Genomic DNA, 24,069 nt, shown 5'->3' with positions numbered 1-24,069 from the left:
AGATTCTATTTAATTGCATCTCTTTTTATTTTATCTGATATTTTCGTTCTTTTTTTTAGCTCAATCATTGTAACAGTGACTCCAATAATCCAATCTTATTTTCTAAATTTGAGTCCATTTTACCTAATCACTTTACCATTTTAGTAGCTTTACTAAAAATGATGAACATTGTTTACAGTATTGAGGAAGGAGGGGGATCTTTTTATCGCATTTAAGACACTAATTATTGATATTTTTTAACTGATAGAATAAACATTAAACCTTTTGTGGATTAGCATTAAAAAACAAACAAACTGGGATCCGAACCTGTGTCCTCCTTGCTGTGAGGCAACAATGCAAGACACCATGTGCCCCTGCCTCATGTGTCTCATTAATTATAATTCCACCTGAAACAAAACAACAGCTTACATATTATATGACTTTATTGTTTCATTTCAAGTTAAATTTGACATTTGGCTTTCTGTCTTTTTCCAAACCGAAACTTCAGCGCACCGAGCAGATTATGTCACTATGTCCCGCAGACTGCAGACGGTTGCGTCATGGTTACCATAGTTACTCCAAATGTGGATCTCGACAACAATCCAATCAGGCGACAAACTTGTTAAAAAATAATCTATACACACAACTTACAAAGATCTACACAGTACTGTGCAAAAGTCTCAGGCCAATATTAGATTTGTTGTTGTTTTAGCAGTGATTTAACGAGCATACACTATCGCTTTATTGGGACTCATCCAGAAAAATATGGGGTAAAATGACGATTTTTTTTTTTCTTCCAGAAAATATATCAGCTTCTACAGCCTTACATACACGTGTCGTATGAGTTCAACTCATGGACAACTTTCAGTCACATCATTCCAATCCATAATGACAATAATCACAGAATTTGACACAAAAACAACAAATTTGATGGCGACCTGAGTCATTTTGCACAGTCCTTTACATGGCTTGAAAGATAGAGATTCACTCTTTATGACATTATCAATGATTAGATGAATTAATTCCGCATGTGTTACAAAACCGAGAGGCATGCATCTCCAACGTCTCAGTTCGTCCCTGCGCTACACAAACCAAACACATCTTAGATTCAAGAAAAGTTCACAATAAAATAATTACAACTTAAAATCTCATTTTCAACCGATTTAAACCAGAGTGATTCTGGTGCGAGGGGATATAGTGTGTGGTGATTGCTATTGAATGTGGAGCCTCTTGTTGTTTTCTAGTGGCAGGCTCCGTCATTATTCAGTGTGTTGTTGTTTCACAGTTAGTTCATAGTGACATGAAGACGATGGGGGTTGATCTCCTGCTCTGCTGCTCTAACTCTGCTCCACAGAGAAGTTTGACTCGGATCTGTGCAAACAAACGACAGTTTAAGTGTGTGTGTGTGCGTGTGTGTGTGCGTGTGCGTGTGGTGTCATATGTACTTACATGTCCTGGTGTTTGTGAACCATGTGGTTGTTGTACTCCAGAATGGGATGGATGGACTCCTCTTCCTCAGGCACCTAACACACACACACACACACACACACAGTAGTGAGTTTTCTTACACGCACTGTAAAAGCTGCAACCTCTGATACAACTTATAGGACACAAGCGCCATCTAGTGGCAGCAGAGGAGCACACTCACCTCCCAGTACACTTCATCGTCAAAGCAGTTGTCATCAGCAGGGTCGCCCCAGATCGGCAACCTCAGGACTAAACCTGTGAAAGAAAAATCAGACAGGAATATAGATTAGAAGATAAATAGATAGATAGATAGATAGATAGATAGATAGATAGATAGATAGATAGATAGATAGACACTTTCTTCAACACTCACCAACACATGCACCCCCAACGATTCCGAATGCGATCGACACACATGTGCCGGCAGCCTGGTAGCCTCCCTGTGTTCCAACAGTTCTGTTTGCGAACTTCCCTTCAAAGTCAAACGTGTTGATCAACCTAAACAAAAAAAAATTTTTAATGACAGGTTTTTATAAAAACTGTAAAATCCACTTTGAGTTCATGAAAAACTGGAAATAGTTTGGGGGACTAAAGGCAAAAAGGTCAGTGGAGCTGATGTGAAAAGGAACTTAACATCAAATTATACAAAAACAGCCTTTCTGCATTTTGTGTCTGCACTGCATTGAACTTATACATATAATTTAAATAAAAGATAACGTAAAAACTCAATATTAAATACACAAAACGTGTGAAAGAAAAGGTTAAATGACTTCTCAGAATTTATATATTTATATTTAAGTTTCTGGAATAATCTATTTACTTTCATTCAGTAAATAGAATAGAATAGAAAAGAATATCTGATGTAAAAATACACAATTCTCTCGAGTATAAAAATGTAAAATAGTGAACGTACATAAAGTTTCCTGTCACTTACCCCTCTTTACTATAAACAGCTTCTGAGGCTGATGCAGCAACAATGGCACCTATGAAGCCACCAAGCATCCCAGGCAACGCGTGCAGGTTGTGGACACCACACGTGTCCTGGAGCTTGAGATATTTTTCAAAGAAAGGCTGAGAATGAGAAACAGAATTACAGGTTCATTACTGATCTGGTAACCATGGATCACTCTCACCGTTCGATGTCACTGCTTCCTTCACACTGGACCTTTACCTGCCTTCTTTAACTTTCTCTAAGGAAAAACAATCTATTTCTAACCTTGTGACGACGTTGATCTTAACTGAATGTTATGGAGCGTTTCATCGCGATAACCTTTTGGCCACAGTGTCAGAAACTTTATCAAATCAAACGTTTGGAGTTAAACAAACAACAGGAACCACTGCCGCACCGTGACAAACAGGTAACCGAAGGTGGAGATGATGCCGCAGGCGAAACCCACGATGAGCGAACCATAAGGAGTGATCATGAACTCTGCGGATGTCCCCATGGCAACGCCACCGGCCAGAGTGGCATTCTGAATATGCACCTGTCAGGTAAACAGAATAAGAAAACAGGTTTGTACGTGACATGCGTGCGACACAGATTGGACCACTGCGTTTTTTTTAAACGTTACCATGTCTAGTTTCCCTTTCTTCTTAGACATGCTGGAGATGGCCACAGTGGTGAGCACAGAGGAGGCCAGGGCGAGGTAGGTGTTGATGGCTGCTCGGTGCTGTCCGTCGCCGTGGTCCGTGATGGCCGAGTTGAAACTGGGCCAGTACATCCACAGGAACAGAGTACCTGTTTAACGTGAAGAGCCGACCGAGCGCTTTAACAGTCGCGCAAACAGACTCCAGAATCTAGAAACTCGGGGTATTTTGAACTTTTGAACGACAGTGTCAGCGACTCACCGATCATCGCAAACATATCAGAGTGGTAGACGGAGCCGTTGAGGCGACTGCTTTGGTGCAGCTTTGGTCGATACAGAACCCAGGAGATGGCCAACCCATAATATCCTCCGAAGGCGTGGATGACCATGGAGCCACCAGCATCTCTGCACTGTGGATACGTTAAGAATTCACTTGTGTAAATGAGGTCCAAAAAAAAAAAGGCCCAACAGCAGCAGCACAAAACAGAAGTGATTCATAGGAAATGTAACCTTAAACCAGAAAATATAAATCCAACAATCAATCAAATAATTGAATTACTATTTAAAGTAACTTCCTGTGCATTGCTGCCATTAGTATTCTCCTTCATCGAGAATGAGCCGGAACATCCTCTTTCACACTGAAATTATTGGGGTTTCCTGAGATTCTTGAACCGGAGTGAACCAGCGAAGTTTGTTCTGGGTTTTTCTTTGTTGTTGTTGTTTTGTTTTTCAACCCGTGTCACTGATCCATGAAACGTGGCATCACGAAACACGCCAGAGATAAGAGGAAGACGAAAACAACGGCAAAATGGATGTCACTATGTTGACAGCGTTAATTCTAATGCTGTTCTGTATCTTTCAGTTGATCCAACTGATAAATTCAACACTGAGCTCTTCACCACCAACTTTCAGAAGTAAAGATACTTCTCTACATCTTCACGACATCTAAAAGTCCTTTTTTTTTTAACCAATTCTGTGACTTTTTTGAGTTCAAGGTTTGACCTAAACATTCAGGGATAATATCTATGCTAACAGAGATGCTAATGCCTGGAAGCTGTATGGAAATTACACATTTACCATTTGCATTGCTTTTTTCAACATAGAAGTGTCATTTAAATGTATTTATGGGAGAACACTCTTTACATTACAAACATTCATGAATGACAGCTATGCTAATTGTTATGCTATTGGACAGAATGTGTGTTTGCATCGCTGCCGAAAATGAAGCAGACGAAGGAGAAATTGTTTTGCGTTTCCACTGAAGCTGATTTAAAAAAACACCTTGTATAGTGTAGTCATTTGAGCTGAGTTGAATGCCAATGAAACAGATTTTAGCCGGTTTAAACCCAGGTTTAAAAAGGTTTTTGTCCCCTGAGCAAACGCTCTAAACGGTCAGAAAATACAACATGTTTTTTGGTGGTCGGATGATCGTGTTTGTTGTTGAGACTCACATGAAGCAGACTGAGGATGATGTATTCCTCCACAGCAAACAGCGTGATGCCAAATAAGGTGACGACCATTAACTGGACAGGGCTGACTTTGCCCAGGAGAGCGCCGTAGGCGATCAGACAGCCGGCACAGCAGAAGTCGGCGTTGATTAGACTGTAGGAGACAAGCACACAGTTCAAATCAGTGGACACAAACATAGCAACGAATCCCCTGTGAGGATCCGAAGTGAACCCGGAGCAGACAAACACGTTTCATTTCAATTTCTACTTTGTTCTGATTTGGTTTGGCTTGTTTCACCTTTGTACTTCAAATCCAGAGATTATGAATGCTATCTCAAGTATGTGACGAGTGACTAACTTGGAACTGGTCAGTCTAAAAGTCAGGTCTAACGCAGATGCTGTCATATTTGGCCTACAGCAAAATCTATCAATCTCACATCTCTACGCTCCACACCCTGACAGACCTGGACTGGTTTGAAGAATGCAGATCCACACCTATTCAGCAGCACAGCAGACTCACCTTTCAACTCCAATATAGATTTTTCCAGTGGTGTGGTCCAGTGAGTGGAACCAGCCCTGCATGAGAAGAGCCCACTGCAGACCGAACGAGGCGATCAGAAAGTTGAAGCCCACGCCGCCGAAGCTGTAGCGTTTCAGGAAAGTCATGAGGAAACCGAAGCCCACAAAGATCATGACGTGGACGTCCTGGAAGCCTGGAGAATACAGAAGGGCAGTAAATCTTGATAATGACGGGTGTGGAACTTATAATTGCACAACAATAGCAAGGTTTATTTTTTACGACCGTTAACCCTTCATATCTGCAGTATGATTGTGCAGCTGTGACAAACTTATTTTACCACATTTACCTACATTTTGAAAATGATACGTTAAATAAAGTCGTCTGTCTGTCTGTCTGTCTGTCTAAATTGCATATCCAAAGAAACTTAACTGCTGAAACAAAGTGTGGTACATTAGAGATAAAATTTACTAATAAGAGATAAATAAAATATAGAAACACAAGACCTAAAATACCTAAAAACAAACAATAAAACGGGTAACTGTGCAATATTCTGGTGACTTAACGTCTATAGTGTATATTACATTTTTAACATTTTTATTACACTGTAGGCTCCATGTCCCCACTATCTTATGTGACATTTGTCATAATGGAAACGTGTGATTTTGTCGAATCTGAGTGAATTCCTGCTGTTCTTACTGGGATATCTGAAGTAGAAGTCGTTCTCCACATCGCTGGTGATGTTCTCGTGCTTCTTGAGCTCCAGCCAGCGTCCGGTGTCTGACTCCTCATCGTAGCGGATGAAAACTCCAAACAGCACGATCATCGCAATCTGCCACACAAAACACACGGCTGGCAAACTAATACGCACGTTGGGGTTCTTTGTACAAAAGAAATTCCTCAAGATGTCTAAACAGTTCCCCATGATGATGATGGTGGTGGTGCTGATGATGATGAGGGTCCTCTGAAGGCTGCTGGGCTGGGTTCTCCTCCCAGCAGCATCTCAGCAGGTATTTATGTGACATTTGTAGGGGTGTGCCTCTCACACACATGCAGTGGGTGGGAACTTGAAGTCCATGAGCATGAAAACCACTCCTTCACTTGCAAGCATGTGTCCTCAAGGCCAAACGTGAATGCAGGTCCCACCACCGGAAACACAGATGCTGCACAGATTGTGTGATGAGGATGGCACAGCGTGTGCAGAGTTAATTCAGTATTACAAATCATATTTATTTATTTATTTGTCACGTCTCAATAATGGTAGCCGAATAATAATTTTAGAATTATATATTAAGTAGATATATATTCAGCTAGCTAGTTAGATACGTGGCTAGCTAACATGATACACGATAGATGCCATAATTTAACCCCCGAGATTGAAACACACATAAAAGTTGTCTTAGCACAGTGCATTTTTAATTGTCTCTCTAAAAAGCAACGTGTTTATTTTATTTGGAAGTAAGTTATTTTCTGTTTTTATCTGAATTACATGCAGACATTTTCGAGATTTATTGTTGTGGTCTCTATATACAGTGTTATTTATTAATCTGATTTATTAATCTTTATATACATATATGTATATATTTATATACATATATAAATACATATATACGTTTACATATATGTACATATAAATATACATATATGTGTGTATATATATAGATATATATATATATACATATATATTTTTTTTAGGTTGAACATTGCTTTTCTACTTCACACCTCAACACAGTAACTCAAAATCTAGGTTAAGTAGGTTTCGCTTTCATCTGCATGGGTTTGGTTTGTCCTTCCATTTGTAACTTCCTGTTGACGGATCGATCCAAATCCTTTGTGATGGGTAGGTGATCGTCCAAGTATGTTGCCATTCAAATAGTCAATTTAGTCAAAAAAAAAATCGACCCACTGATCACAAAGAAATATCAAATTGTCAAAATTTTATAATGAGCAAAAGCTGATTTGGTGGATTTTCAAGAAAGTAAAAAAAAAAAAAAGCCTAATTTCTGGAGAAATTGTTCATATTTTTTTCTTTCTAAATAAAACTTTAAGATTTTATATATATTTTTTGACTTTGTCTTTATAAGATATTACAGCGTACACTAAGCTTTAATTACCAGTAAGAAGCATGTGTTCACTACTGGTGTGTAATAAGGATGTGTTTAATACAGATTATGTGTGCAGCCATGGCAAAACTTGCAAAGAGGGACATTTTGAATCATTTACAGATTATGAAGGTGTGCTTTGCAGTGTCTAACGCGTGTAAATCTGAAAATATTTGAAGAAGATGTGGCCATTTGAATGTAGGCACTCCTCCAACTGTTTTAGGGAGAATTTTAGCCTCAAAGATTTGCACATCCTGGGAGCCAAGAAACAGTATCATCACATTTATATAGTCCAACCCTGATAACAGGTTCTTTGTGTGATGACCAGACTCAACTTTGCACCTACTGTAAATACAACATCCTGTGTTTAGGTCTTCCCCATGCTCAGGGTCTTTCTTCATTTTTAACCGCTCGCGTGTTGATTGACCTTTTCCTTGCAAAGAAAATAAAACCTTGTCGGCCGGCAGAAGTCTCTATTTCATTCTTCATCAGCAGCAGAGTAAAACGTCCAGAACACAACGTAACCACATTCAGGCCACGCAGATATGATGCATGAGCACAGTAGAAGTGAGATCAGCGTCAGCATGACCAGACGCCTCTGTCTTCATTAAGAAGTACAGCCAAAGATTTGTGCTGCAACAGCCACGATTTACTGTATGTGTTTTTCCTTGTCAATCTTCATTCGAAGCAGCAGTAACAGTAATAAGCAGCAGCTGCATATTAAGTAGCCATGTGTTTCCTCTGTGAGGAGCTGCCGATTGGCCGAAAAAACAACAAAAGAAAACTGGAATGTGATATCGCCATTCACGGGGCTCAAACTACCGTAATTCAAAGTTTATGGTTTTGTAAAACTATTTTCTTTGTTTCTTTGCGCCGGGCCGACTTGTTGCTGCTGCAGCTGTGGCAGGTCACATATAACTACACACGACTGGTGTTTGTGTGCGTGTGCATGAAAATAAATAAATTCTTAAAATCTGCTTAATCGAGTAGACGGAGTAAATTTAAGTAAATGTGTCTCAAATTAAATGATACCAAGGGCATTTTGGCCTATTTTGATACTATTACTAATGGAAATCCAAAAAGAGAATACATACTGTACCAAACTGAACCAAACCTTTCCACTCGGTGGAAGCACGCCATAAGTCAACCAATGTAACGAGAGATGCATCCAAACTGACTGGGAGGTCCTTCATCTTGCAGCCAGAGACAAAGACCCTCAGAAAAGCACAACCAAAAAAAACAACCAAGGATTTCATCAGGGGAAAGAAGTACAAGGTTTTAGACAAGTTAATGTCATGACCAGGAATACTGGAAAAGCATCACAGAAGAAGAATGTAGAAGTTTGGTGAGGTCAACGAGCCACAGGCTTGATGCACTTAAGGATTTGCAACTGTTACATACAAGGCCATCCCTTCAGGTGTTTAACATATTTTCGATGAAAATACCCGGAAATAAGATGAAATAGCTCTGAAATGGGTTCTGGAAACGAGGGGTGATCGAGCTGCAGGGTGGCAAAGAGTGAAGGAAGAATAGTCAACTTTCTGAACGGAAAGTGTCATCACAGCAGTGTTTGATTAAACACTGCATGTTATGATCACAAATCATCTGAATAAAGACAGACTGTTGTTTCAATATGGGCAAATCTCACAATAGCCATTATGAATAGCTGTCACTCAAAAGCCATCGATGCAGAAATGTTACACCATTGTGTTTAAATATTTTTTGTTGCATCGTGGTTGCACATGTGACAGAGGGACAGATCGTATCTGTACAAACTATTTTAAATATGTCCCCCGTCACATGGTGTGCCTCGCTCTTGGGCCCACAGAGTCCCGGAATGATGCCTCTGGAGATATAACGAGCTGCTGTCAATCTACAGGTCACCGAGACATGGCTCAGTGCACCACAGCTATTTTAAAAAAAAAAAAGCTGTTCATGTATCTCCCTTTTTTCTGTTTGCTCTGGCCTTGCTGTGGTAATTACAGTAAGTATGGCAGCAGGCCTCCTGTCATTGATAAATTAATAGCAAAAAGTGTCTGCACACCAGTGCCCTTTACTCTTTGTGGTAATACACTTTTTGGGGTGGGAGCATCATCTATTGCAGACACTTTTTGCTATTTATCATTTTGTCAATCCGGCCCAGCATCCAGTGCGTATTATTTATTTTAACGGTGTTCCCCGTTGCCTTTATAACTGTTGTCCCTGAGCAAGAAGCAGAGGGAAGTCAACAGTCGAATGAAAACACACTTACACAACTGGAGAAACTGCAGAGGGCAACGATCCCACTGGCGTGCTGCATTGACTTGGTATGAATGAGAAGTTGAAATGATGAGTTTAAGCATGAGTTCCCTGCAAAAGGAGGGATTGAAAGAAGGAAAAACAGTACATCTTATGTCTGCATACACCCTTCATGGCTGCCGCAGCAACCGAGAGGACGAAACACACTTTGGCAGAGGAAGACTGCACACAGCACAAACGCACATGACCTCACCAAATCCGGTTTTCTAAGCTTATCCGATCAGAAACTGACCTGACTTACCGACCAACTGTCTCGTCTAGTCTTCCGCATGGATTTCTATAGCAACAGGCCACGCCCGGAAAAACAAGACGTCTAAACAAAATGAACAAAATGGACAAACTTTCTTCTCATTTTTAAACTGACGTCTGCCACCGTGTCGGGCGTTGGACATGCCTCCAATTGATTGTCGTTTGAGTGATATGTGGTTTGAATCGGCTTTGGAAAAATTGGATCGCATGTGTTTGATCTGTCCAGAATGCCCAAAATAACAAGCTAGATGCAAGCGGGCTATGTTTAAAAATTCTATCAAATTGACTATACACTGGAAATACACTTGCTTTGTTGAATTCATCACAGTCCTCACAGTAATTCAGCACCACTCTCTCTCTAACTCACTGCGTTACATGTATATTCACATACGGTTGATAGCTTAGCTTAGCAGTTAGCTCAGCAAGTGGCTGCTTAATGTGTGGGGGAAAAAAAACAAAGCCAAAGTCATTAAACTGGTTTACCTGTTTAATCTAAGTTCAGTAAGACATCACTTTGTGTTAACACTAGGCCACTTTTGTAATTTTACTGCTCTCTAAGGTTTTTTTAAAAAAACAAAAGAAAAAGAAAAACAAGAGTGGCCCAAAGAGTGGTTTGGTGTACTACTCTGAGGTGGTGGGAGGGGGTCTGAAATCCAATTCAGCTCAGGGCCACATAAAAGCTTGGGCTGGCTCTGCTGTGAGCAGCCTAATCTGCTGATTTGAACCAGCTGTGCGTGGCACCTGCAGTTAGTTGTTACTATAGCGATGGCACCTCCTGAGATAGGGCAGATCCATACATAAATGTACCGAGAGCTCCACTGATGTGCCCAAAAACTACTAGTTTTAAGGCAAAGACCGTGGTTTGCATTGCTGAGATGTCACGACACTTAGCTGAAGACCCTGATATAGGTTTTGTGAAGATAGAGTCAAAATGGCTGGTTTACAATTGGGGACTTTTGCATTTTTGACCAAGGGTGGGAGAGGTCTGGATGGTTCTCCTCTCACTCAGAGAGTCACAGTTCAAATTCTGTTAGTCACTCAAACTGAAGTGTTCTGGCTCCAGGCTTCCAGGTTTTATTTGACTTTTTCAAGGTAAAGCCAAGGTATGTAAAGTTTGAGTCAAGATGTTGCTCTTCAGTTAAAATCCTCCTGTCGAGCAACATTTGCAACCATCTGCAGATGCAAAGTTTTTTGATGAATTTACTAAACTATTGTCTATTGTAGGCATTGATTTTGACTGTGCTATTTTAGTGGGTGACTAAAGAACTCTGTATCATCCAGGATAAGTTTCATTTTTGATTTTGAGAAAAGTTGAACCTCTCTCCCTCCACCACATAAGGTGTGATGTCATCACCGCTTTGGATAAAAACTTCCATGAATATTTTACCGTTTTTCTGTGCGTTTTCATGAGGACGAGGAGTATTTTTCAAATATCCATGTCACTACCTGGTGTGCGATTTCGCTGCAGAAGCAAACAAGGAAACAACCCATCATTTATGTTGGTGACACTTTGTGAAAGTTGTGAGATACTTTACAAAAGAGGAGAGGCTGCTGTTTTGGGAATCCATTCCTATTTTGTTATTCATCTCAGAGACAACACACCGTTCCATTATGCAGTCTATAGTGTGTTTGAAATGTGATTCCATTGTGTTAAAGTGGTCTTGTCATCAGAGCTTCAAATTACATTTTAATTTATTGTTTTTAATATGTCAACTGTTCTGCAATTACACTGTGACTCAATCCACCTGGAGCCGCTGGAGGAGAGTGTGACTAATCAGCCTGGAACCCTACAGGTACAGTGCGTAAAAGATGCCACAGAGATACGAGCGCGTCAGCCAGTCGGCTTTTTCTCAGTGACAGAAAATGAACGCACACTCCTTACGGTGATCTGACACTTAGATAACCTCCTCAGTAGCAATGTTATGAAGTGCAGCAGAGACTTTGACAAACAGCATCTTTGTGCCTCACATGATTCATCATTTGTGCACATGTCACACGCCATCATGTGCCTCAGACAGTCGCACAGGTGAACGAACAGTCAACACTGTCACATCTTCTGTGGCATTTCTTTAACTCTTTTTTCGGGCGTCTGTCTGTCAACATAGCCTTTCCAGGAACGTGTTTATTTTATTTTTTTAATTTCTATTTGAAATTCTAATTTAAGGACTTTAAAACTTATGACCATGCATATGGTATTTTAATTTCTTTGTGTTATTAGATTAAGGAAACAATAGTTTTGAGTTTAATGTTAGTTTTTGAATATTTATGTGTCATTCAATTTAACATGAAATCTTAGACCTTTTAAATTCTCAACATTTCCTTTATTTAACAGTCATTCTATACTCAATCAGTCCTTTAAATCTAAAAAGTCAGCCAGCTGTATCATATTATACTACTTTACTATCACTACCACCACCACCACTACTACTACTACTACTACTACTTATTAGTATTTGTAGTGTTCTACTATCAAATTTATTGGAATAGCACTTTAAAGAAACACAGTTACAAACATCATTCCAGAATTAACAGAATAAAACCAGAGATTAAAATAGTAAGGCCTTCTAAAACAATAACACAGACAATGGAGAATTCACCAATAAAAGAAAGTTCAAACTCAACACATGCCTATTTATTCTGAATAAACAAATATTCATTCATCCTATATGAGATAGGATAAGGAGCTCAGTCTAATTTAACCTTACCGAGTCAAACCAAAACTAGCAAAGCTAACAAAGCCATTGACTTAGGACTTAAACCTTTGCTGCTTGTTAGAATGATGTCACATTTACTCACCAACAAACAGCCTGACTGCTGTAAACACATCTCACCCAGAAAATGACCCAGTGTAGCTTAGCCGGATAGATAATCAACAGGAACAGAGACAAAATGTAAACACTGTGTCATACGTGTGTTTCCCAGTCGAGAAGGGCGCTAGCAAACTACTGCTACCTACCAAATACGTTGTTTAGCGTTGTTTAGCTTGGCTATTTGACTAATTATTTGAATTATCAAGCAGTAATGATGGCAGTAACAAACACAGACATTGAATACTACTGAAAGATGGCGATCTTTAGCCAAATCACATGCCGTTCAGTCGTATTTCAGTTCAGTGACCGCTAATTCATCTTTTTAACGATCTGATTTTAATGATTGCAGTTTTGCACAGCCGTGCTATTGCGGCTTTGTCCTACGAAGTAATGGAAAACAACGTGTCTGATACCAAACCAGACAAGAGTTGAGTAGTGCTAGAAATGTATAATGGAAAAGTGCCAAAAGAAAGATACATGGCATAATTTGCCAGAACAGAGCATCCAAAACATATTTCAATTATATTTAATGCACTTTCCAATAAATATAACAAATGTCCTCACCTTTTATTTGCAAGAACAAATTGCTTGAGTGCAACGTCTGTCATTATTTGGAAATCCTGGCCCTGGATGAATGGAGTTTCTTGCATACCACGTGGACTAAACCACTGCATTCATCTAAAGTGAACTGCAAATTCTGGAGAAAGTTTCCAAAGCCTCAGGGAAACGTGAGTGGTCAACAAACACAATCTATTATATAGATTAAATATTCACACTTATGTTGTTGTGTATGGATGCTTTAAGCTTGTTTATTTTTAACCATATTTAAAACTAGTTTCGTACCTTCAATTATACTCCAAAGTCAAAAGCACAATGATCAGCCTCAACGGTCAAATAAGTTAGCTTGTATTATTAACTTGTGTTTTTCAAGTTGTTGGAGAGACAAATGGTGCAATAATTTAATACAGATTATATAAATAGTCTTTGGCGCTTGGACTCAGTGGTGACTTTTCCTGACTTAATATCAGAACTGCAGTGTATGAGAATATATCATTACATTTATTTGACCATCTTTTAGTAAATACTGGGTGATGAATTAGATGACACAAAGAGGGACGGCACATTACAGTCTGACCAAGCTGCGTCTTATACATCAATTAATGTGCCAGACTACACTGAGCACTAGATTAATCCTCGATAATGGGGTCGTGTACTCTTTACACAATGTTTCACAGATTCATATTTTGATGTCAAAAACATCATGAGACACTCACAAGACAAAGCCACAAAACTTGCTAAACCGGTGACGGCAGTACCAATTACAAAACAGGCGAGCGGTCCCTTATAGGGGCCACAAGACATAAATTACACAACACAGTCACATGTCGACAGGCACTGCGCTTACCTCATTACACGAATATCTCATTTAAGAAAAGAATTTGACCTCGCAGTAAGGCCCTGACTTGGCATGTGTTGACATTCTCCACAAATGTGCACGTTTTCTACTCACCATCTCAGCAATATTGAGTTACTGGTCTAACAGACTTTTCTGCGAGCCGTTCTGAAGAACTGGGTAATCGCTGACTGACGATGCAGATGTCGAAAAATAATGCCGCCATGGCAACGGGAGCAGCTGTATTATTATGTCTCTGTGCATGCAACAGACATGGCTGGAGGCATCATGTTTTCAAGGCCAAACGTCCCTTCCACTGACTGAATGGATGCATCTCCCGTGACCACACAGGATCAGATCTGGCTTCTCCCACACTTAATTCAAATACGCACTGATGTCATGTCTGTTCAGGAGAATCTGTGTGTGAGAGAGAGAGAGTGAAAATAATACTCTACTCTCGCTGCTATAACATGAAGTAAGATGTTAATATTGTAGCAGTGGGTAAGAATAAATCAATGGGTCGGTGGTCTATCTATCGATCAGCTGAAGAGACAGAGAAACCATCCTAATGCCGTGTTTCCAGCGAGTGGAACATATTTTTTTGTTTCCATTAGGAAAAGTACTAAACGTTCCATTTTTTCAGTACGCTTCCCTTGAGGTACCAGAGTGATGATGCGGCACAGGTGAAGCTAGACCCCTGACAGTGATCTGACTGGGCGACGGAAAAGCTTGCGACCGGTGTTTCTTCAACGCCAAGAGTCTATTCTCATATGAAGCTTGATGTCTTGTTGAGACAAACGGCCGCAAACAAGCCTGACTCTGGCTTTACCCTTCCAAACTGTACTATACTGTACCATGATGGAAACACGCCATAAAATCAATTATCAATTATATCTTTATGGGTCTTGCTTTGTGCTCTGGGTCACAGTTGGAATACAATAGGGCCTTCCTCAAAGTGAAGCATAGCATTGTCCAAAATGTCTTGGTATGCTGAGGTGTGATGGTTGTTCTTGGAGATAAAAAGGCCTAGCCCAGAGCCTGATTGAAACACCTGAACTACTTAACAGATTTGGCCATATACATTTGCCTAATCTCCCTCGACACCCAGGTTGAGTGTTTGAGCTATGGGAGACGCTACAGAGTCCCTCTGGCAACAGGAAATCCAGGTGTCTGTGACTCCTGGGCTGCAGGATCCAGGTCAACCGACCAGTCCCCAACACCAACTCCACAAAGTGGCCAGTGAGAGTTATTTCTAATGTCATTAATGTAACCGTCCCAATTTCACTGGTTGTTATAATTGTCTCATGTGTTTACAATTGTCTCTTATTCTACCTCTTGTTATAATCAGTATCTCTTCTCTTTTTTAACTGGGTGTTGTTGTTTTTATCACAGTCTGTATGTTTCTTTTAAAATACTATTCGATTCTATTCTCTTCACCTTGTCTTTCATCTGTCACATTGTGTCACATCTGCCACATGTATCACTTTGTACCAATCATGTGATTTAATATAAACATGAGGAGATAATATCAAATTGAGTACATGCAAACAGCGAGCAATGATTCTACAAAAGAGGCTTAGCTTAAAAAGGTGTAACCCTAACACTGAGCCAAGATCAGAGCCAGAGAGCAGTGTCAGCACCAGTAATTCCAGAGACAGTGACAGTGACAGTACACACCCATCACAGCCCTGAAGTTGCACGTCAGTGTCATTCAGAAATGTCACTTACCTTGTCTGAGACTTCAGCCATGGGGCATCAAGGATTCAGATAGCTCTCTGCTCTTACTGTAATGAAAAAAAGAAGATAAAACAACATTAAGCTATTTTTAGTCCAGCCACAGTTGCTTTCAGTTGACATTTTGTTGTCGTTCCTAACTAAAAGGAGCTGTTAGTGATCGTAAAGCTAAATAAAATAGTCCCTTCTTACCATTTACAGTTCTTAGACACATTTTGATGGATCAATCAGAATTGTTAACCAAAACCTTTGGTAAGAATCTACCCACTAATGGGATGTCATACACAAATAATGAATCTTTCAATTAATTTCTATCTCTTATTTAATACGCAAAACTAAAAAGATTTTGAAAGATAAAAAAAAAAAGAAGAAGAAGCATGAGCCTGTACTGATATTTCCCTGGCAATAAACACTTAAAAGACTTGTCAACATCTGTCAGATTGTTGGAATGGAAATTGTTTATGAACAAGGCTTAAGTTAAGCTGCTTTTTAATTGAGTCAGCTGGCCAAAATAAAGCCAAATATCCCTCTGCAGCACTGTCAAACAATAAGCCTTTATCTCCTCTCTGGATTATTACTAAACGTGGCTGTACGTCTCTTAAATATGAAAATTGGGCATTAGACTCTCCCCTTTCTCTTTTTAAATCTCCTCTTAAAACTCACTTGTTTTTCAAGTGTTTTTCGTTTACAATTTAATATTTGATTTAATGTGTTTTATTGTATGGCTGTTACTTTTAGCCATGTTTTATGTCTTTTATTTATTTTTTCTGCACAGCACTGTGGTTGTTTTAAAGTGCCCTACAAATTAAGTTGAATTGGTGGTTTGGAATGCATGCTGTCTTCAATTGTTTTTAATTCATTTGCATACACAACCATTACTAACACTGTCACAAAATTACTTAAGTCCTATGCAATGCCTTAATTACCCACGGTGTGTGTTTGTGTGCACCCATGGTGCTTCTTATAGACTTTATTTATGGTTACAGCAAAGGGCAAAAGGTATTGGTATCATCTAAGAGATAGAAACAGCACACACAAAAAAGAAAACTGCGCAGACATGACTGGCTTTGCAAACAGGTCCCAGGCAATAAAACAGTGCCATTGTTTTTCTAATTACATTTTACTTTACGTTTGTTAAGTGACAGTGAGTTTTCCATTTGCTTGTAAGTGTTTTTTGTTACCATTGTGGTAGCCTGCATAGCAGTTTTTAAGTGTTTCCACTCAGTGTGCTAAGCTAAGCTAAGCTAAGCTAAGCTAAACAGATCACTGTGGTAGTTAAAAATGTGTAGTATGGACAGGGCTGAAGTGAGTTAAAACACATGATTTTTTTTTTTCCACTTTGATTTAACTGTGTATTAAATATTAATAATGTGGGTATTAGTGAGCTTTTCATGTGCACATACATGTTTTGTTGTTGTTGTTCCATCAAGCCTGCTTAGATTTTTAGCATTCTTTCAGTATGCTAAGCTAAACTAGTTCTTTGCTGTAGCTTCACATACCCTTGACATACATACTCGATGTCTAATTACTGTTCTTTTTTTGTATAAATATCAAGATATACTGTAGTTCAAGGATTTCAACATTTGTGAACAACAATGCAGCACAATGACGTGTCGATAGTGGCTGTAGCATATTTCTGACTACATCTTTTGAAAACTGGGCTTAGTGATAAAAATGATTGTTGACTTCATTTGCATTTGCTCACCACAGGTTTAAGTTTGTCCCAAACATATTTCTGTCATCGCACCACTGGCTGTGAAATCCTGGACAAGGACAGGTAGGTTTACATTCTTAAATTTGATGTCAATGAGTCACCAAGGCTTTTCCACTGTGTTCTGCAGATTTTAACTTTCTGTTTTTTTCTGTAGAAAAATGTTCTCAGTATATTTAACTACCTAATTCGCACTATATTTGACTTTGTATTTGACGTTTAATTTTCTTTAAGTTTAATGCTATTCTGGATCATCGTTCTAGAACCTTCAAGTTGTCTTACTGTGTTTCTGTTTCATGTTTTTGTGTGGGCTGTTTAAACTGTCTGCTGCAAGATAACTTCCTCCTGTGGGAGGATAAAGATCTGAACTAACTATTCCTGTTGGGGGGAAAGATGGCAGTCAACATTGTACATGAAGCTGTCTTCTTAGATTTGCTGATACATACGCACACATGTCACTACTTTCACTTAAACCTTTCAAGTGTTCGATGCATTAGAGCTTTGAGATTATTACAAAAGATATATCTATGATTATGAAACAAACGAATGACTTGCCTAAAAATGTCCATCTACAAGTGGATGACGATCAGCAAAAGAAAATATGAATTTATTTGTCAAACAACGATTGTCAATGCAAAATGTGGGTGTTGGTTGGCCAAGATAAGCAGTAGGAGTAGGTGGTGCTGCAAGTCTCCAGTCAGGTGATTATTGTTTAGTATTTTTTTTGGATAGATTAGATTAGATTAGATAGTTAAGTATTCTGCAGTGGAAGCTAGGCTGTGCACTGTCATGTATCACATGATTGAACAACATGTAATCCTGCATTACAGACATTTGGACATCAGGATTACTGTAAATCATGACAGAATGTTCCTATGCTGCAACGTCATCACACAACTGCAGCAACATGGATGTTTTTTTTTACATTCTCACATAATGATGTCCTCATGTCTCAGAATTTTCCCAACCTTTGCATTAACATTTCCGTGTGTAAATGTTCATTAATTTACCAAACATTTCGCTCACCAATTCCACGTGGTATTAGGCGATACAGATGAGAATGTAAATTAGTTGCCATCTTTTAAGCAGAATGTTTGGGAACCAGTGTTTTGGTAAATCCATAGAATTCATCAGTGGGGTTTTCATTTTCTCTATCATGATTGAGTTTAAGCTTCAGATTTTCTCTGTAGCCCTACAGTGGTTTGGGAAATTAAAATGATTCCATCATTCGTTGCTGTTACACACATCTCCAGGTTCATGCAGTTATCTTAGCTATAGCTAAGGGCTTGCACTGACATCCATTCATTTGGACAGCCGACACAAAACTGCATCCCCTAACCACAACCACATCAAGTTAATGCCTACCTTTAACCTAACAGACTAACAGAAGATTTTTTTTATATATATATATGGCAATGTAGGCACATAATAATCAGGTCAGAAGTGAGTCAGTGATTTAAAGAATGCTTTTCTGCCTTTTCATCATCACATTAACATTGGCAACATATCAAAGTTTCCCAGCAGAGCTTACATGGGATCACGTTCAAAGTTGGTGAGGTCACTGTGGACAAGTTGAGGATCTAAAGTTCCTGAAAACTTTTTAATAAGTATCATGGCGTACGAGAAAGGGGGCGTCAAAGTTGGTGAGAATTTAAGATTTTCGCCACAGGCAACAAAACTCTTATAACTTTGCGATAGAAGGTCCGATCTTAACCAAACTTGTGGCGATTGATGATGGGCCCTTGCTAAAGAGGCCTATGCAAAAACTGTCAAGTTTGTAAACATCGCCTCCTGGTGGTGGCAGAAAATGAAAAAAAAAAGTTACTTTTACAATTTCGGGAATAACTTTTACAGAGATTATCGTATCAAACTCAAAATTGGTAAAAATCACCCTAAACACAAGGTAGATGATGCATGCTCAATATGATGGCGTAGAGTTACATGATGTTGCCATGGTAATGATGCGAAGTCGGATTTTTGCGACAAAAAAACAAACTGCTACAACTTTTTATATATATATGGCAATGTAGGCACATAATAATCATGTCAGAAGTGAGTCAGTGATTTAAAGAATGCTTTTCTGCCTTTTCATCATCACATTAACATTGGTAACATATCAAAGTTTCCCAGCAGCTGCCAGAATCTAAGGTGGAGTCTTTTCTGGTGTGTTTGCGTGACACGAAACCGAGGCTCAATTAATAAATCTCAAGCGTCAATGTGACAACTTCGACAGCTTCCTTGAGACTCTTGAGATCTTTAAGTGTTGGGAGGTGATTTTCCAGTTGGCACATGGCCTCACAGCGAGAGGGTTGCGGGTTTGCATGTTCTCTCCGTGTGTGTGCGTGGGTTTCCTCCCACGTGTCCAAAAACATGCAGCGGTTAATTGGACACTCTGAATTGCCCGTGTGTGAGAGTGGATGGCTGTTTGTCTCTTTGTGGCCCTGCGATGGACTGGCGACCTGTGAGCACCAGCAGCCCTGTGACCCTCATGTGAAGGATGAAGCGGTAGATGAATGAATGATGTAGTAAAACGCATGTGTGTGTGTGTGTGTGTATGTGACGGGGTTAAAAACATCTCATCTATGTTAATAAGCTTCTTTAACTGAATGTAACCCATGAAAGAGGCACTGCTGTCAAGTAAACCCTTCATTACAGCACACCATCTTGCGTCAATATTTTTATATATTTTTTTGTTTGTGTGTGACTTTTTGTCACTTTGTTTTACGAGCACATCGTGTTATTTTGATAAGAAGAGGTGCCACTTTTATTTGATTTTAGTTTGTATCTTTGTTCTCTTATTCTGTATTCTATGTATTTGTTCTTAACAGTCCCTGTTAAGCAACCTTTAGGCCCGGGGCAGCTGTTTCACAAACAGCAATCATGATATATTGTTAAATAATTGTCTGACAGTTCATTGCAATAGTCACAATATCATTATAATGTGGTTTAAGTTCCGCGGTTTGTATTGTATCTTAAGTTACCCTGTGGTTCCCTTTCAGCCCTATAGTATTTAATAAGACAAGTAAACAGCATGTCAACTCTGACAGGAACACTTAGACCTGTCATTCAAATCCCTGCACCTCTATGCACTCTGCAACTATTTTATTTATTCCGTGCAGCTGTAGAATCTTGTCTTGCGATATATTATTATTATGATTTTTCATTATTATTCTTATATTCACTCTTTTTTTGAACTGTATCTCATGTTTGAAATTCCATTTCCTCCACCAAAGAGGATGTGTATGAAAGATCAATTAGTTCTTTTTAGGATAGAATGATCGCCTTAAAATGTTAGTAAGATGATATAATGAAAAAAAATTTAAATCTCCAAGAAATTTTAACTTCTAAAGATAGGCAAAACTGTAAAAAAGAAAAAAATAGTCACATTTTGTCAGTGAAATCTGGTGAACGTATGCAGGATTACACACTCTACCATCAAACTAAATTTAATCTGGATCTGACTCGGATTATGTATTTTGCGGCAATTTAAATTTAACATGGTTCAGTCCGATTGAACAGAAGTTCAGATGTGTATATCTCAGCGACATCTTAACAGATCGGGAAGAACTGTGGCACGTTTATGTAAGACGGTAATAGCTATAAGCTGGTAAAGTTCTGTACACATCCAGTGAATTAAACATTTACACAAACTCATAAATGAGCGCAGTCTCCACCCTGTGCTGCAGATTCAAGAAACCCAGTGTTTTGGAATCAGTACAAGAGCCGTGGGTTGAAAGAATCTCCACCCTGTGTGTCACATTAACACCCTAACCCTGTGGCTGTGGAGGGTGTAAGAGGGTGTAAGAGAAGTCTGCTCAGATTCTTTAAACCCAACAACCCTCATGTTGCTACTGTTTATTTGACAGGTGTGACCTGTGTCACTAACCACAAAACTGTTATGGTAAACTGATTTTGAACTTTCTAATATGGTGCACACTTATTTCCTTATACTTATCCTTAATTAAAGGATAACCAGAGACTCAAACTGCAAGAATCAGGCCCAGCAAGTTCAAGACAAATGACTCATGTACGACTTTTCCCGGTCTGATCATCATCATCATCATCTCCAAAGGACTAGACTGCAAACACATTGCCTCTACAGGAGCTTTTATGACTTATAACAGTTTTCACCTGCAGTCCGCCCACCCTTTTGCAGCGACAACAGCTTCAAGAACTTGGAGCGTGTCTGGAGATATTTTAGAACATTCATCCATTCGAGTAGCCTGGCTGAACCCACCCGAGGCTACCAGCGATTTGATTTCACTCTACAGACACTAGAGTGAAATCTGAAAAAAGGAAAACCAATAACAAACGGGTAGTTTCGGCTGGCGCACCAAAGGCAGACTTAATCTTGGGACGATATAGAAGCGACGCTTAGCAGCTTTCGTGTGCATCCAACATGGCAGCCACTGAAGAGCGCCTGTCTTTGGATTAACCTGAGTGAGATAGCCATCTTGTATTTTCTTTTTTTTTTAAGTCCTAACGTTTAGCAGGTGGAGCTTTTGGTCTCGCTGTAAGATGGAGTCATTTAAGTGACGTACCACAACAAAGCCTACACTGGTGACAAAATTTGGATAATAGAGAAGTTTCTGAGGGGCAAATAGAAAACTGTGCAACTAACAACGAGCCAACATCAGCTGAACGGAACAATGATTCACGACGACCAAAACCCAAGACCAGAAAATGCCACCAAAGACCTCTCTGTGTGTTGTGTCTCAAAACATTGGCAGGGGACAGCGTTTGTATAATTTATAATTTGTAAATTAATTGCACAGCAAATGATTGATATTTGTAAAGTATTCTTTGTATTTATTGTTTCAAAAAAACTACGCTATTATAGTCTAATTGTATATTTCATATTTTTATTTGAAAATTGCTTTCTCACAAAGCAATATTGAGGTTATTTGTATCGCTAAAGCAAAAATGTCGCGGGAAATTTCTTCCTCCAAAACAGAAAAAGTTTGGGAACCACTGACCTAGGTCATTGGTCTGGTTGGTTTTAAGTCTATCCAATTGAGGCATTTCCATCTACTGTACCTCTGTTAGTCATGTCTCTTGCAATTGGGAGAGGACTACGCACTTTCCAGATGTATTCTGGCATAAGGCAGCAGGACAATTTAGAGTGTCCAATTTACCTAATCCCCATATTGCATGTTTTTGGACTATGGGAGGAAACAGGAGAACATGTGCAAACTTCATGCCTGAAGGTCCTTTTTCTGACCGGGTTAGCAAACCTGGGATTTCTTGCTGCAAAAGGCAAGAGTGCTAACCTCAACACCAACCGTGTGGCCCAAGCCAGGCTACCATTAAAGCATTTGACAGGTCAGACAATGATTTAGGATTTTCTGGATCACAACCTCTAATCTATTTGATGGGGTTGAGATTAGGGTTCTGTGCAACCATTTAAATTCTTCTCAGTCAGGCTTCCGGGTCTTCTTTAGTTAGCTGTAGGTGACTTGCTTGAGTTAAGTTTGTAGATTTGTCACCCACTGGTCAAAAGTAGCTTCTGCAGTTCAGTGAGAACTCTATGGACCTTGTTTGGTGTACTGGGGCACAACAATGGTGGAACAGATAAGGGCCTTCTCCAAAATGCTCCCACACATTTAGAAGCATAGAATTGTTCAAAATGTCTTGGTAAGATTAAGAGTTAATGTTCGCCTTCACTGGGACTAAGGATCCTTGGCCAACTCAAGAAAAAAGAAAAAAAACCAACATCATTATCCTTTCTACGCCAAACATAATCATTCACATGGCGTGTGTTCAAACCAAACATGTCACTCAAACTGCCAGATACCGGAAGATGATCACACCACAGAACATGTCTCCACTGTTCCGCAGTCCAATGTTCAATGGCATGTTTCACGCAGCTCTGAACTCACTTGTTTTCATAATACCGCGCATGACCTGGTTTAATGATTAAGAGGCACGGTCATATCGGAATCCACGCGACTTTTTGTCTCTACGCATGTGCTGACGACCATAACTTGTAGTTATGAATGTGTCCACCAATCAAATCTGCTCTGTATTGAATAAGATCGGAACGATGTAGGTCAACAGTAATGCTGAAGTGAGGCTAGAGGAAGTCCACCCCACACTAGAGGATAATTGGCCAGATTTCGACCTGGAATCTCCTCCCTGAAATTGTTTGTTGAAAAGCCAGGGGTGTGGTCCTGTGTCTTGACTGGATCGTCTAGCCTGTCCTTTCACAGCATTTAAACAGTGAAAATCCTCTAGCGTGCGGCAGGCTTCAGGTATCACCAAGGTGATAATGCCAGGATTTATCAGGCTCACACAGGGAGCAGAAATCATCATCATCACATTGATCGACCATCTCCAGAGTCCAGACTTTGGGTCCAACCTTCCCATGGAAAATACATGATGTTGACATAAGTGGACTGAAATAACTGTTGTGACATTGCATTTGCTTATCTAAGTGATGCCAGAGTGAGAGACTGTCCTCCTGGCATGCAGGAATTACGACCCGTAGGTACTATTTTAAAATAGTGGCCCCCAAGTGGTAGTATAAATAACAGCAATCTTAATCGAAAGTTATGTTGGAGTTGGAGGACTTGTCCCTCCACACGAGGGTCGCTGGTGCCAATCCCAGCTGACATACGGTGAAAGACAGGTCAGCAGTCCATTACAGGGCCACATATAGAGACAAACAACCATCCACACTCACGTCTACGGTGAATTTAAAGAGCCCAATTTGCCTAATCCCCAAATCTGCATGTTTTTGGACTGTGGCAGGTAACCGGAGAACCCGACCTATGCT

The 24,069-nt window shown here is 39.6% G+C and overlaps 1 protein-coding gene across 4 annotated transcripts; it reads right to left on the bottom strand.

The window, feature by feature from the left end:
* Positions 1-1,215: 1,215 nt before the first annotated feature.
* rhcga (Rh family, C glycoprotein a) lies at positions 1,216-16,291 on the bottom strand. Of its 4 annotated transcripts, none has more exons than XM_044030561.1 (12): positions 15,578-16,291; positions 5,697-5,829; positions 5,001-5,193; positions 4,484-4,634; positions 3,295-3,442; positions 3,018-3,184; positions 2,793-2,930; positions 2,381-2,517; positions 1,820-1,944; positions 1,628-1,701; positions 1,429-1,502; positions 1,216-1,350 (listed from the first exon to the last, which is right to left on the bottom strand). In XM_044030561.1, exons 1-12 carry the CDS (start codon positions 15,596-15,598, stop codon positions 1,317-1,319), a joined length of 1,395 nt encoding a protein of 464 aa, XP_043886496.1. In that variant the 5' UTR covers positions 15,599-16,291; the 3' UTR covers positions 1,216-1,316. The 4 variants fall into 4 exon arrangements, with proteins under 4 accessions (XP_043886496.1, XP_043886494.1, XP_043886495.1 ...); XM_044030559.1 differs by lacking the exon at positions 15,578-16,291 and adding an exon at positions 8,199-9,344; XM_044030560.1 differs by lacking the exon at positions 15,578-16,291 and adding an exon at positions 8,214-9,343.
* Between the last annotated feature and the right edge of the window lie 7,778 nt (positions 16,292-24,069).

This window comes from Solea senegalensis, linkage group LG7 (assembly GCF_019176455.1).
Source record: "Solea senegalensis isolate Sse05_10M linkage group LG7, IFAPA_SoseM_1, whole genome shotgun sequence".
Lineage (NCBI taxonomy): Eukaryota > Metazoa > Chordata > Actinopteri > Pleuronectiformes > Soleidae > Solea > Solea senegalensis.
The sequence above is the reverse complement of the archived record's forward strand: the minus strand, read 5'-3'. Positions and strand labels throughout refer to the sequence as shown.